The sequence below is a fragment of the Bacillus rossius genome, chromosome 1 (genome assembly GCF_032445375.1).
Source record: "Bacillus rossius redtenbacheri isolate Brsri chromosome 1, Brsri_v3, whole genome shotgun sequence".
Classification (NCBI taxonomy): Eukaryota; Metazoa; Arthropoda; class Insecta; order Phasmatodea; family Bacillidae; genus Bacillus; species Bacillus rossius.
Window position 1 is genome coordinate 122170103 of NC_086330.1, and position 15472 is coordinate 122185574.

Sequence of the window (15472 nt, forward strand, 5' to 3'; positions counted from 1 at the left end):
TGGATCCTGACTTTAAGGAGTTTCCGGACGAAGCGGCTGGTGGACAATCAACTGATGAGAACTGTGAGGGGTGAAAAGAAACGGGCGATCAACCTAAGAGTGTCACTATGTGCCTCTCCCACACAAGCTACTTCAGCTGACAGTGGGGAATCAAAGACACTCCAAAATATAGTGCAGCTACATCCTTCTAAGCAAAAAAGGTCACATAGAGAGATTAAACTGCCAAGAAAGTGAGAATGAAGCGACATTATTTTCTGGTATATGTACATAGTTGTTTGGCATTTTACCTTTGCATTTGTGTCATTTCCTTAAAACATTTAACAACAGTGATGCAAATTGTTGGGTTGTGTATAGTGTTCAAAGCAGGTTGATGAACTAAAGCTTAGGTAGACTTGTGGCATTGTAATTTGCTTGTCGAAAGAGCTGGTGTTTCTCTGCATGCAGCTCAAACTGACATCATGTGCCCAGCAATCAATTAGTAGTTCATATGTGTTACACTTTAGGCTACGTACATGTATCAAAGTAAATGTTGGAAACCAATCTGATCTTTTTTAACGAAACATGAAACGGCCAGAATCGGTGTGGTAGCATTTCTACAAGATTCTGTGTGAATTTTCGTGTTGGACAGTGTGTGAGGGATGTCACACTGGTTGGTGAAGTAGTTACATATGTAATAAATGAGAAATACAAAAAATGTCAACATTTAAGGAAGAAAACATGACAAATGTGCAGCTTCATAAAATGCATTGATAATTTTTTTCACTAAAAGTACATACAGTAAAGGCACAGCACAACAATAAGCATTCAAATTGAGTACACAAAGAACTCAACTGGAAATGTCAGCCAGTTTGTGTGAATGTTGTGGTGTGTGTGTGTGTGTGTGTGTGTGTTTTTTTCCTCAACAACTGATGAAGGCAGTTGCGTGGCTGAAAATTTTATTTTACATTTCTCATTGTCTTTCCTATAGTCAGTACTCATTGGTATCTCCTCCTCTTCTCAAACATGTTTCACACAAGTGAAATTTCACTAAATAGTAGTGCCAGTTAAGTGGTTTGCAAAATTTTCTCATCCTTTTGTTTCTCATGACTCTTTGCCTGCAACCTCTAATGTATAAAATATTGGATTCAATTGGTATAAATTAAAATACAACTCAAGGTTTGATCCACTTGGTGCTCTGCAGTGTGCAGAGCAGCAAGAATGAGACACGCGAGGCTCGTTGATCTGGCACCGGGCGTCTTGGGTGACCACAGTCTGGTCTGAGTTCGGGAAGCTATGAAGCGAAAATGGTGAGTGGTCGAAAGGTTCTTCCGGAATGCATTGACCCTCCGATGACTAGGAGGTGAAAATGGCACCTCATTGGTTGACCCCAACAGTAGATGACAGGTGTGTTCTAGTCTTTGTGGCCATTTTCGAATAGCCTTCGGGTGGTCAATACTGTCTATAACTGCACAAAGCCCAAATTACATCTGTTACAACTGGTTATATTACTAAAACAAGTAGTTTTATAATTTAACACCACCTTGACTGAATTAAAACTTTCAAATCTAAAATGATTAAAAAGTTACCGTTAGCTAGACTGCCTTATATTTTATACAGAATGTTTATAAGTGATCAAGCCGATTTCACAAGCCTATAACACTTGACATGAATAAAGATATAAGGTTTGGGTGAATTTAGATATGTATTTATTTATATAATTTTTTATTTACTTTTTACAAAACAACCGGTCTTTTTAAACTACTGGTGTCACTGGTGAATGCTCTAAGCAGTAGGAAGTTTACTGCTGCAGTGTTGATGGAAATTACGAGCAGTTATAACTGACTTCTGATTCAGACTTGTTAAGCCATAGGACACAAATTGCTTTTTGTTGCTGTGTTGTCGCCATCTCATCCAGAGGCGTACGCAGGGAGGGGATATTGACATATCCCCCCCCTCCCAACCCAAAATGAAATTCTGCATATGCTCCTGTTCTCATTGCATACTGAATGTGCGTGCTAGCAGCACTAGCTGTCGCAGCACCAAGGCAACACCGGTTGGCAACCAAGTGAACCGGCAACATGCAAAAATGTGCCATGGAAAACTTGGCATTTCGACGTATAGACTACCATTTGCTCTTCATCTGTATAAAGTTATAGCTTAGTGAAATTTGATCAGTCATTATCAAACACTGTGTAAATATATTTAACACAAGTCATTGGGGTGACATTTCCTTTCAGTTGTGCTGATGTGCATTTGTTATAGTTGTATGTTTTATGCTGTACGAGCATATGCAGATCAACCCTAGCACTGCTGACTTTCAGATACACCCGTCAGTAATTACCAACCCCACCACTGCTGACTTTGACACACCTATCAGTAATCACCAATCAGTAATTAACTGCAGACTTTCAGACACACCCATCAGTAATCACATTTATGGATACAATAAAACTTGCGTAAAACAAATATTATTTTGTTCACGCTAAATACTAAACTCTACAAAATAATTAACCCTCGCTCCTATATAGTAAGTATCCATTCGTTAAATAATTTTAAAATATTGCAGTTTTTTAAACAACTTTATTTTGGCAAAACTAAAATGAGTTTCAGGAATTATAATTATTTAATGTTCTTTAAAACAAGTTTACCTCCTCACATGAGCTATATTATATAGTGATACTTATAGTACAAAACATTGATTAACTAACACAATGGTGTTTTTGTTACTCAATTTACGTAATAAATCAATAATGCTCTGTACCGTAACGTATTAATTACTGATATCCCATGTCAAATACTTCTTTTTGTGAAGTTGTTTTTTCTAGCCTCCAAATGCTGCAATTGTGAACAGCATAGTCTCTGGAAAGATTTAGGCTTTTTTTTAATGGATTACCCAGTAGGCCTATATATTCTTCAAAAAAATTATCTGAAAAGTGCAAATTAAGAAATATATTTTAATTAAACTGACTTACCAAGATTGTCACAATGGGATTTGAAACTTGATAATAAAGTAAATCTCAACTTACGTAACAGGTAAGTTTGTTTGAGCTTGTTTTCTTTGTTTTTATTGAAATCACTACTCGACCATTTTTTTAACTGCTTAGACTGCTAAACCTTAAACTTGTGCTTGTTTGGGCAGCAAAAGTAAATTTTACAAGTGTTCTGCATAAAATAGTTAACTTATTTATATGTTGAGATATTCTGAGTAAAATGATAGCTACCTACCTAACCATGTTGATATGGTCCTTGCATAAGATGAAAATAAGTGAAAAAATTGGCAGAAAAGTAGGTATGTGTAAATAATATCTTAGATGTGCATTATAAGTATTCATTCAGCGATGTAAAATCATTGAAAACAAGAACTATGAACCAGCCAAACATGCGGTGCTAGGCCTAGTGTATGTGGCAAGTAATATTTACCTACCTTGTTAATTTTTTCAATGGGAAATAATTATTTTTATTCTTACTATTAAGTTCTGGAAATTTTAGGTGTAAACAACTGAACTTTAAAATAATGCCCCATCAGGGCAGATATTCTCATACATAAATGCAAATATATTCAAAATTCCTCAGAATGGTAACATAGCAAATAAAACCACAAGTGCAAAGGCCATTATAAACAGTATTGTCTTGAGGAAAAAAGACAAATACTAAGATATATATATATATATATATATATATATATATATATATATATATATATATATATATATATAAATTAATATATATATATATATTAATTTTAATATGTGACCAAAATGTGGAAGGCCCAGCCTAGGTTAGAACACCTTTTCTGAGACTATAAAACAGCTTGCATACATTCATTATCTCCATTGATAAGTGAAGTATAATCAGCCCTGTTGTTACAGGAAAATGTCCTGCGTAATCCACAAGCTGGAAGCTTTCATTTTAACTTCTTTTTATTTTCTTCTGCATTCAAAACTTCAATAACCGAAGATAAATTGGTGTGCAAGTGGCTAAGCAAGCTGTGCGAGACGAGGAAACAAGCAGACACAAGCAACAGGCAAGGACAAAACCTTTTATTTTGCAAGAGTCGAGAATTTTCAAAACTTAAGTTTTCAATTTTGGTTTTTGCCTACTGATAATGGTGATCACAGCAGAGTCCCTCTAATCTGGACTAGATGCGAGTGGACCCTATACGGATCACCGAAAGTCCAGATTAAATGTAATTTTCCCTTAAATGCGCATAAAACAAGTTTTAAATGAAAAAAAAAAAAAAAAAGAATTTTTTTCTTCATAAATACAACTTTTTCCTACGGCTTAATTTTAGTTTTAATAGTACTTTATGCATAGACATAAGTTTTTTAAGCACAAAAATAGGGAATCCTGTTTGTTTTTTATCTCCCATTCAGATTAACTGTATGTGAGTGTGGTCCAGATTAGCAATACTCTACTGTATTGTTATAAATGATTTTATTCAGTGCAAGACAGGTTCCAGAGACGTAATTTAAGGCAGGTTCATGCGAAATGTTTTTGATGAAACTGAAAAGTTGAAAACAAAACTTTACGTGACAAATAAAACATTCATGTATTGTCAATATTTTTATTTAAACTTTTGAAAATATTTTTTTTTATATTACTTAGTAAGTTGCATTATTTCATAAATGAAACATTACATGCTAAAGTTTAATGAAACACATTTTTTTTTCTTATTTTATAGGCATCATCTGCTACAGATGAATTCACTTTTGACACATTAAATGTGAAGAAAAGATAACTGCATGGCAACACATCTAGTCACAATTTTTTATCCAGCGTCGCTTCCCACACAATATGTCTGGAAAGAAGCTGCAGCAAATACAGTTTCTACATTACACACGTTTTCATAATAATAATAATAATTTAACTGGCATAAATATTTACAGATCAGTGCACCATTATAATTCAAGTAAATCAACTCTCAATCGAGTTCCCAAGTTACGATGATACAAACACAACTCTGATGCTAAGTGAATACCTTTGCTGGCTCTCTCTAAACAAAACTAACTACACCGTACACTTGACGCCTTGGTGCTTGCACGCTGGACACATTTTGGGCTGACAGATAAAAGCACAAATACTTCACGAGTCTAAATCCACATCATCATATTGACGCAACAACTTTAAAATAGTGCCAGTTACATATTACGCAACTGCTTGTATCAAACAAATTGGAAAAACGAATGTCATTCCTGAGATTTTACATACCTAGTGTTTTTACTTTTTTTTTTTCTATTTAGGTGATTAATGACTGTAAAATTACTACTTAGCTTAGTACTCACTTAAAAGTAAGTATTTTTGTGCTGAATTTTTAAAATTCTGATAAATAACTAATTAACTTCTTTCTAAAAATTTTCCTTACATGCACTTAATAGGTAGGTATATTGTAAATTAGTGGAAATATTCATGAATGAACTACCTTCATCTGTCTGCCTTAGAAGTGATGTAGGTGCATAATTCTCTTACACAAGCTCACAATTTAAACAACTGTACACACATCCTACAAACACGAGAACTCACTTAGCACATACATACAGTTATTAAAATAAAATATACAATAATGACAGCAAAGTTAGTCTATCTACCTACAACAGCACAAGTAATATGTTTAAGTTTGAATACCTACTATTTGATTCTTTAGAAAATATATGCCAATGTATTTTTTAGAAGTAATGCACATATGTAGTCAAATATTACTGGTCATTGAATTCACGTATTGCTCTTAAACTCATAATGAATACATGTTTCACATGTTCTTATGGAATTCATTTTTTGTAGGAAAGAAGCAGTAGTCCATTAAAGGAGCTATACAAATATAATTATTCCAAAAAACACTACATTTCAACTAAACACACATTACATTCAATTGTAAACGGATGTATTGCTTGATAGTTAACCATGTTCGCTAATTTAAATTTAAAATCTTTGGATTGTCTTTATTTTGTTATAGTTGTACACTACCACAATTTAGTTAGTATGTAATTTAGTTAACAAGTGAAGAATATGGAAATAAAACTACCTACATCAATTACATTCACTTAAAAATCAAGTGTTTCTTTTTTTAGAATCATTACCTGCACTATAATTTCTGTACATACATAACTTTATATTAAAACAGTTTAACTATAATACAAAAAATTGTTTTAAATGCACCTAAATTATTTCCTGTATTACACTTTCGTCACCAGCCTCGCTCATTTAGATATTTGTTATGTAACACTACATCCTCTACTTAACATTTTTTTTCTCCTTAAATGGTTTAAAAATAATAATAATTTTCTTGTGAAAATGTTATTAATACAAGAGCTATTCATAAAATTACCATGTTCTCAGGTTGTAAAACACAAATAAATCATCAGCCTTTCTTCATAAAACTAACTCATACAGTAAACTCACAAGACAATATGTAAAAAGCTGTTATGCATGACTACACAACGCTGTTAAAACTTATGAAGCATTATTGCCAAATAAACCAAACTGTACAAATAATTATGCAGTGCTGACTTGATATAAGCCTATTTGCCCATCTTAAGTGATAAATGGTGAAGAGTTCATTATGTTGTCTCTGATAAATATAACAATTGTTTGTTAACATTTTAAATTAAATTTTAAATGAAAGTATTCTTGGTCCATTAAAGAATACGGTAAAAAATTCAGGGCATTTAAGAGCTACTTGTAACTTTTTACAAGTTGCCATGTTTTAGACAAACTTCAGAGCCTGCCTTTGTAATCCCTGTTCTCCCCCAGTCATCACCCATGAGTGCTCGCCTACTTTTTCAAGTTAATAAAAAGACCTCTAATTACATTGAGTGCATGTCACTTAGAAATAAAGTGCTCAGAGATCTGTTTGTAACTATCTGAAAACAACATTATTATTCATACACAGAAAACAGATACAATTTTTTTCTCCAGCAAAGAAAAAGCTAATTCCATACATAAGCAGCAGTTCTAGTGGTAGTGAGTCTGATGTCTGTTTCTGTTTAGTCGTGCAAGTCACAGTGGCCGGGAGGCAGTGAGTGTGTTTTTGAATCAGTCGCATGGGTGACAATGGAATAAAAAAAAATTGGTTGTCTGTAAAGTCGGTTTACGGACGATAGTTTAACGTGACGTCATAACAAAACATTGATGAAATGATTGATCCAGAAGAAAGGGAAATATCATATTCGGCCTGAGACTGAGCCGCAATAGGTTTTTGCAACCAAACCATTTAGGCATTAAAAATATTATATTCTTTGAGGAAGAAATTTTTTTTTAGATTTTTCTATCTTTTGTATGATAGAATCTACCTCTGCATAATTTTATGAATAAAATTGAATCATATTTATTGAATTATCACTATTTTGTATGGATACAAAGGAGTGAAATGAAATGTACAATTTAATTAATAAATTTACTTTTATTTGCATCCATTAATTCAAATATATTTATTACTTTTGAAATGTTGCGTGCGCCGTATTTATTTTTACAAGAACAAAAAAAAAAAATTCGCAGCTGCCGGGATTCGAACCAACAACCTTTGAATCAGAAGTTAGCGTGGCTAACTGCACAGCCACGAGGCCATACTTGGGAGTAACAGTTTTATATACATAATTATAAAAATTTTGTTCATGGTAGGGGAATAATAATATTTCGTTTTTATAACACGATTTTATAACAAATACGCATCCCAAATACACCAAACTTATTTATAATGTGTTACAATATTTTTTAAAACATTGTGCAAAAGATCCCGGGTGTAATTTGAATTATTATGTGTAACTGTAAAACACCATTGTTGGTTCAAAACGTATTTGAATATTCAACATTACTTTTAAATAACCGTACCGATTGTGCTGAAAATCGATGGACAATCGTTAAATTACATAATATTAATAATTCAAATGACTAAAATATGATTGAAAAGTCAAATCGATGGTTGTTCCAATCGAGTGGAAGAGAGATGCCACGCATGCGTACAATGAGCAAACAGGACACTTCCGTAGTGGGACATCCGTAGTGGGACACTTTTTCGTGCGTGCAGCCGGCGTTCATCGATTTATTAGACGTTGTCACGTCAAAAAAAGACTGTATAGCACAAAACTAACAAAGTAGCTTTCTTTGTTTCGACCCAGAATGGTGCAAAGAGTATCAAGCATCGAAGTAGCAAGGAATTTTAAAAGCACATTATTTATCCTGTTCATTCCTTGTATGCAATGTTATGCAAGTATAAATTGTGTCTTGAAGCCCAAGAAATTCTTGACAGCAGGTATGGTGCTCATGCAAATGTAGCAGTGCTCGAAAACTTTGATAGACCCATCCCTCACTTAGCACGACTAATTTGTTCCTAATAATGCTCGTGTTATTCGAAATCGCGTATTCTGAAGCATTAGTTTCCATAAATAGCAAGGCTAATTTATTTAATGTGTTCTAAATTGGTGTAGGAAAATATACTTTACGTAATATAAATGCGTTGAATAATACTCAACTATATGTCACACCATTTAACTTTATATGCGTCCCATCGCACTTTGTATGACAAATACGACACAGCGTAAAGGGAGATGCGTGGTTATGTACTTTATCGTCAGTCGGCTGGCTGACTTTCCCACCCGGGCGTGACCTTCAACTCATGTCAAATACCTTTCCAAACCATCCTTTACTGACAGTGAAACCAATAATACTGCCAGATAGTTACATTTTAATTTTTCAAAAATTAAAGTGCTTATTCGTGTTCAAACCAATCCTGTCAGGCCAATGATAATTAATTTCATTGCAACATTCATTTAACAACCTTTTCCACGTGAATCATCTGTTTATTTCTGTTCCGGTGTCTAATGTCAAATATATTTCCGCTAGTACAACCAGCAGCATCAGACTTATATATATAAACTTTTGGTAAGAGTCCTTTTTGGTACGATTGTGCGCACAGTTGACTTGCTCAAAACTAAAGTGCGACCAACATAAGCGTGGCCTTCGTGACAATCTGCGCGCCGTAATACTTCTAGTTTTGTCTAAAATATTTGAACACGATGCATTATGAGTGATCAAGCACGTACAGTTATCGGCAGCTGAATGGGCAGACGTTGCTTTTGTTTGAGTGAGTTCCCTGCCACTGGCTAGACTGGTTCACAGCCCGGTCTGTGGCCAGGCGACAACGGTACGGCACGGCGGCATACGCGCGGACGTAAAAACATTTGGTCCTTTACACTCCATAGACGCAAATTAACTTGCCATAGCTGATGCTTGTACAACATCCGATAGCGTAGTCAGACCTGTGCGCGCATCTCTTTCCCCTTGTTTGGCTAACTGTATACCACAGCACATCTGTTGATTACAGAAGTTGAAACAGACTTTGTGACGTCGTGCCCAACTCTTTTTTTTTTCTTTTTTTTTTTTTTTCTTTTTTTTTTTTTTTTTTTTTTTTTTTTGCCGGCAGAGATTTTGTGCTAACTGAAATTTACAGACGTGCTATTCAAGACTTGGTCAGTAAAATTAACATCGCGCTAAATTAATCCGTACAATCTAAAGCCGTGCTAAGTGAGGGATAGGTGTATTTCAGTGACATTTATCACTGCCTGCGCTCTGTAAGAACTATTGCTTTCAAGACAGAGTGGGGATAGAGTTGGCTAAGAATGCCCTCACCACTTCATTATCGGTTACCTCAGTCAGTGTTCTTCGATTCCACTTATTCTATAATACGGCACCCATAAAACTGCTTATAATCAGATTTTTTTTTTGTGAATCCAGGTGTTTTTGACAGTGGAAGCAATGTAATTTTTGAGATTATTGATGGGTAACGTCTTAGCTCTCTGTATACAGCTTTTAGTGGGAGTAATTTTGTGAATGCAATGGAAGTCAAGGAATGGAAATGTGCAACATCCACGGTGCTGCCAAACTTCACAAAGACAAAACAGAAACTTTATAGTATTAACTGGTAATGATTTTAACAAGATGGGCAGTATTGTAATAAAATTCTTGTTGAAAATTAAGTCCAAAGCCAGGGTTTAGTATTTCTTCAAGTCTTTTTTAGCTATTATTAAAGCCGTTTCATTATAGTAGTTCAAAATGATTTGATAGTCTACATAGCTGCTGGTAGCAAATTCTAGCAGCAGGTGCGGAAACTACGTGGGATTCGCGTCCAGAAATGTTGTTGAAAACACAATTTGCGTATTTTTTATCATGCTCAGCACTGTTTTAAAGAATTCTGTTAAATTTTTTGTCTGAGCTTCATATTGTAAGCGTATTTGCAACATGAGAACACATGAATTTGCTGGTTACCGAGGATAGATGTTACACATTACTGGCAAGTACTGAAAAACTAAATTTTTTTTTAAAACTGCAATGCTTATATCTATTTTTTTGCTGCCAAAGAGAAGCTTATTGCAACTTATTTTAAATCCAGTTGTCTTGCTAAAATGGATCCCTCTTGGCCAGACATCTGGTTAATCCAAACGCATTAAAAAAAAAAGTTATATTTTCTAATTTTAGTAGGTTAAAAACTTAGTTTTATGTATACAGTAATATTAAAACTATAATTATGCTGTAGGAAATGTTGAATTTATGAAAGATAAAATTAATTTTTAAAATTTTACCCATCTAAAACTTCTATTATGTACATTTTAGGACAATATAGTTTAATCCAAACTTCTTGTGATTAGGACAGAATACTGCCGCATCTAGTTCAGATTAGAGAGATTCTTACTGTATCATTGTACTGTATTTATTTTTCTTTTGACATTTACACAAAATATATTGACGTGAAATTAAACAGCAAAATTGGTTTTTGATAATAACTTGTTCAACCATAATAGTACTGGCACTCAAAATATAATTTGTGATGATTTGGCTAGACACGAATGCTGAATACATGTAAGCCCATTGATAAAGAAATGCAATTTTTCCCCCCACCTATGTTTTCAATCCTGAACAAACGGCTGGATTTGCCTTAGGTGCCCAAGATGCTATTTTTGTCATCCCAATAAAAATAAAAAACCCAGGTTCACTATTCAGACCCAAAGTATATGCAGCAAGCAGTAGACTTCAGACAGTAGGGTTGGTTTACAAACAAGTATAGTTGGTGCAAAAACTTTGTTATCTGGGAGGAGGGGGAAATGGTAGTTGAGTGGTCAGATCACTTGCCTCCTACCAAGGCAATCTCCGGTTCCATTCTCGGCGAGATCAAACCTGGTTTCTTTTGTAAGGGATGAACATGATGGACGTTGCCGTGAGCACATGTGTTTTCTTGGGGTGCTCCAGTCTCCTGCACCCATTCAGTCCATCATTAACTCATTATCGTCTCATCACGTTTTATCGCCTCTAATGAGCCCCTTTTCCAACAAGATGTTCAGTCTTAATTCATTCATTAAAATCTAGGAGGGGAAAAAATATTACTGTCTCAAGTATGAAGAAATGATAGGCTGCACATGTATGTACTAGAGAAAAAAATTTACCTAAAAATATTAATTGGCCAATTGTTAAAAACTGTTTTCAGATGACCAAAATAATATTACTCTTGCTGACTGAACCATATATACAGAGTCATACTGCACACTTTTAAGTAAAACATTCTGTATTCATAATGTTGCTTAGTTATCACTGGGAATACCCAATCATATATGCTGCTGTGATTTACTCTTCTCTTACTTAAACGTACAATTACATTATTGTGAGTTATACTGGTAATGCTTTGGTTTAGTTCGCACAAATATTACACATCAATAGAGAAAATGTTTGCAATGTTTTATAAGTTACAAAATAACTTTTTGTTAAAATAACATGTCTATAAAAACTACAGATATATTTTTACCTTTAAAAAATATCATCTTGCTTTGAAGCAGGTTAACATTTTGTGATTTGAATTGATTTGTTAGTTAACCTAAAGATGAGCAATCACTGTTTCTAGATAAGCCAATACACAAGTGTAAAAATATGATATCTACAAAGTATTAGTAATAGTGCAAGATATATAGGCTTCCTATAAACAGATACCATAAATATTTTTTCTTTTAAATTAATCACAAATAAATGATTGCACACTTTTTTTTTAACACACTAAAAATTCAACTCTAAACATACACATATTGAATTTCTATTCACCCTCCTTTTGAAATCAAAATAAAAAAATATAGAAAGGTACTTAAAGGAGATGCACCTACAAAACTTGTGACAACATTCTGAGCCCGCACGTTGGACAACGTGGGAACTGGCATGCTGCCCTTCCTAAATGGCCGGTCAACGCGACGGCTTCCTTCTTCCTTGTTCGTGCGCAGCCTGAGATCAGTGGTGAGGGCTTTAAAGCTAGCACTTTCGGTTGTTGTTGGCCCCTGAGTGGTTCTGCATGTGGTCGGACCGCCGCTTCAGCTTGTTCCGGGAGTTAACTTCACGAGCCTTGTTGGAACGCTCCAGGTGGTTGCGCTTCAGAGCTTGGCCGGCCCTCCGCTGCTTCAGCTGCGGGGGGGAAATTGCATTTCACCTTCACTAATGTGATTCGTGTTCATTAAAGGTGTTCTCTCATATTTACAGTTGTTCGTGAACAATGGGGCATAAATTTAATGAGTGGCAGGGAATACCAAAACAAGCAGTTTTTGTTAATGAATATATATCTGAAAAAGCAACCCTGCAATGTTACAGGTACAAACAGTAGTGCACAAACTTGAATTGTGTGGGCAATAGTCATCACTCCAGTGGCTTACAGGACACTTAATTGCAGAACCACACTTGCTAAACCATCAACACTGCGCTGATAGCCCAAAGCTAAATATGCAGATGTAATGCAACCAACTATTCACTGTGCTGTACAACACACTGTTGGTTGCTCTTGCATTTGACTAACTCTAACACAAATTTGTGTGCTACTGTTCGCACCTACAACTTTGCAGGATTGCTGTACCAAACATATTGTTACGAACTACAGCAAGGCTGGGACACGTGCAGGTGCAGAGCTGGCTGGCAGCTGCAGCAACATGAGATGAACTGTCGCTTTCCCCCCTCCTTCCCACCACTCCCTGCGCTGCGCCCTGCCTTTGACACGTAACTGACACCGGACAGCTGGGAGTTACGCGAGTCGCCGACACGAGTTTCGAGAGATTTCTACCATCGTGTCGGCACGGATTGACGCGACTGGCCTCGGCCGCTCTCGTGAGTTCTGGAATTGCGCCGGGGCCTATCCTATATGCCCGAGGACGCCGGTCAGAGTCGGACGGAGAGTCAGTAGAGTTCAGAGAGAGAGAGTGCGGCAGAGTGGCGAAGTCCTTGGACGAAGGTTCCAGGTTAGGGAGTGAGTGAGTTCAGTGGAGTCGGGAGTTTTCCCGTGGTGGAGTTTCCGGGTAATAGTGTCACGGGCGCGGCGGAGTACCGAGCGAAGTTCCGAGCGAGGCGTCGAGCGGATCCTCGGCGAAGGCAAGTGTCGGCGGCGGCGGAGTGAGGCGATGGAGTCCCACGGCGGAGACCCACGAGGGGTGCTGCGGCGAGAGTTGCGCCCGAGGTGCGGCCCAGCGAGGCGTTTGGATTGTGAGAAGCAAGTGACTGGAGGAGGCAACATTTTTTTAAGTGCAATTATTATTGGCCATTTTAGATTATTTGTAAGTGACAAGTAGGGGCAATAAATAAAACTGTGTGTGTGATAAAAATCTTTAATTGGGCTATCCTTTACGAACCCGCGGTAAATCGTAACAATATGTTCAATAACAAAAATTTCTTGGTTTGGCATTCTCTTCCACTTATTAAATTTATATCCGTTGTTCCCAAACATCCCGTATATATTTATAATACATATTTTATTTATTTAATAAAATATAATTGCCAAATGCTTTAAAAAATATGCAGACAAATTGTCAGTAGGTTATTTGTGATCCAAAATAAAATTTATTGTGGATACTACCAAATACTGTAGAGGGAGAATACAGGACAGCTCTATACTAATAGCACAGCCGCGCGGGCGAAGAGCGTCAGCGCTGCTACCTAGCGGCTCGGCGTGATAACAGCACCCACGGCCATGCATTCCAAGCCTAAAATGTATTAAATTCAACTCGTCATTGCACCTAGACTAATCAACAGATTCTTTTGAAAAAAATTGTGTTGACCCTCGTATTCTTTGCGGCCACGCAGATGTAAATTTATTTGCTGAAAAGTTAGTTGTTTTCGATGTAAAAAATAGTTAACAATGAACAGCATATTTTCAAGGAAAATTGAAGCAAAAATTTTCAAAGCATTATATTGCTAATCATCGTTCATTTAGGGAATTATCTAATGAATTAATTAAATTATCCAATTTTTTTAGTCACAAAATACTATTGATTTGCTATCGTTCAACAGCCTATTGGTTAAATTTTTTTTTTATGAATATGTGCAATATAATGAGTACATTTGTTCATATAGTGTATAATACGTTTATAATAATTATATGTACAGTTAACAGAGATTTGAGCACGATATTATGAAATTAAACAACATGGACATTTAAATAATAATGAAAATTAAAGGGAGATGAAAAAATACATAATTTCGGTATGACATAAATATGTAAAAGTACATAGCGTTTGACACAATGTAAATAAACATTATAATCCTTAAATTAGAACTTACAATTGCACCATCTTAAGCTACCATACATATTAAATATGTATTAATACCTCGTTACTTAAAAATAATAATATTTAAATAAATGCATTATTACAATGGAACCAGAGCTAGAACAAGTTTTACAAGATTCACTTCCATTGTAAATGAAAAAGGCAAATAATATACAAGAGACGAATATGCTTGTAAAATTTTATCCAGCTGTACCTAAATAAATAGCAAGAAGTTTATTTTCCCCGATCATGCCTTATAACCACTGCTATGCTAGATATTCCATACAATTTACATGTGCATGACTTTTTTTGCTATTTTGTTTTCTTTACTCCGGGTTCTCCTACATTCATCATTTACACCTTTTATAAAACAATTGATTATGACATTAAAATATAAGTTAACAAAAATTTTGAAGCATTCGTCACACATTTCGATTTCAGTGGGTTTCTCAATCAATCTAATCATTTTTAATTTGACATTCCACAAGAAATATGATGCGGGAAGTGGGAAATATTACAACTCACGATAGTATGTTTATTTAAGAGATATATTTTGACTTGGGGAAAATTTTTACGTTCTATAAGGCAATAGAATTTAAAAAAAAATATTTAATAATAATTCCTTTCAATTCTGACGGTTACTCTTTGTACTTCAGCGAGTTTAGTTTCAAAAGTTTTCGTATGGCGCGGCTGTGGTCGCGGCAGCTAGGGGTAGTCATCACGCCGAGCCGCGAGAGTGCAGCACCGTCGGTTTCTTGCGAAAACGAGCGAGCTGTCCTGTATTCTCCCTCTACAGTATTTGATACTACCCAAGGTTCATCTAAAATGTAAGGGCATGAGACTACTTTATAAGTGAAATGACAACGTAGGTTCATAATTCTGTGAGAGAAAATAACGCAGTGACTAAATCTATGTGAAAATGAGATTTTTTGTATTTTAAAAAC

The 15472-nt window shown here is 35.3% G+C and overlaps 1 protein-coding gene across 1 annotated transcript in view; it reads right to left on the minus strand.

The window, feature by feature from the left end:
* Nucleotides 1-4529: 4529 nt before the first annotated feature.
* Nucleotides 4530-15472, minus strand: part of LOC134534588 (tumor protein p53-inducible nuclear protein 2) — a 46900-nt gene continuing 35957 nt past the window's right edge. Inside the window, exon 6 of the mRNA XM_063373105.1 lies at nt 4530-12405. Coding sequence (XP_063229175.1) covers nt 12256-12405 — 150 coding nt within the window. The 3' untranslated portion in view covers nt 4530-12255. The remainder of the gene's footprint in view (nt 12406-15472) is intronic.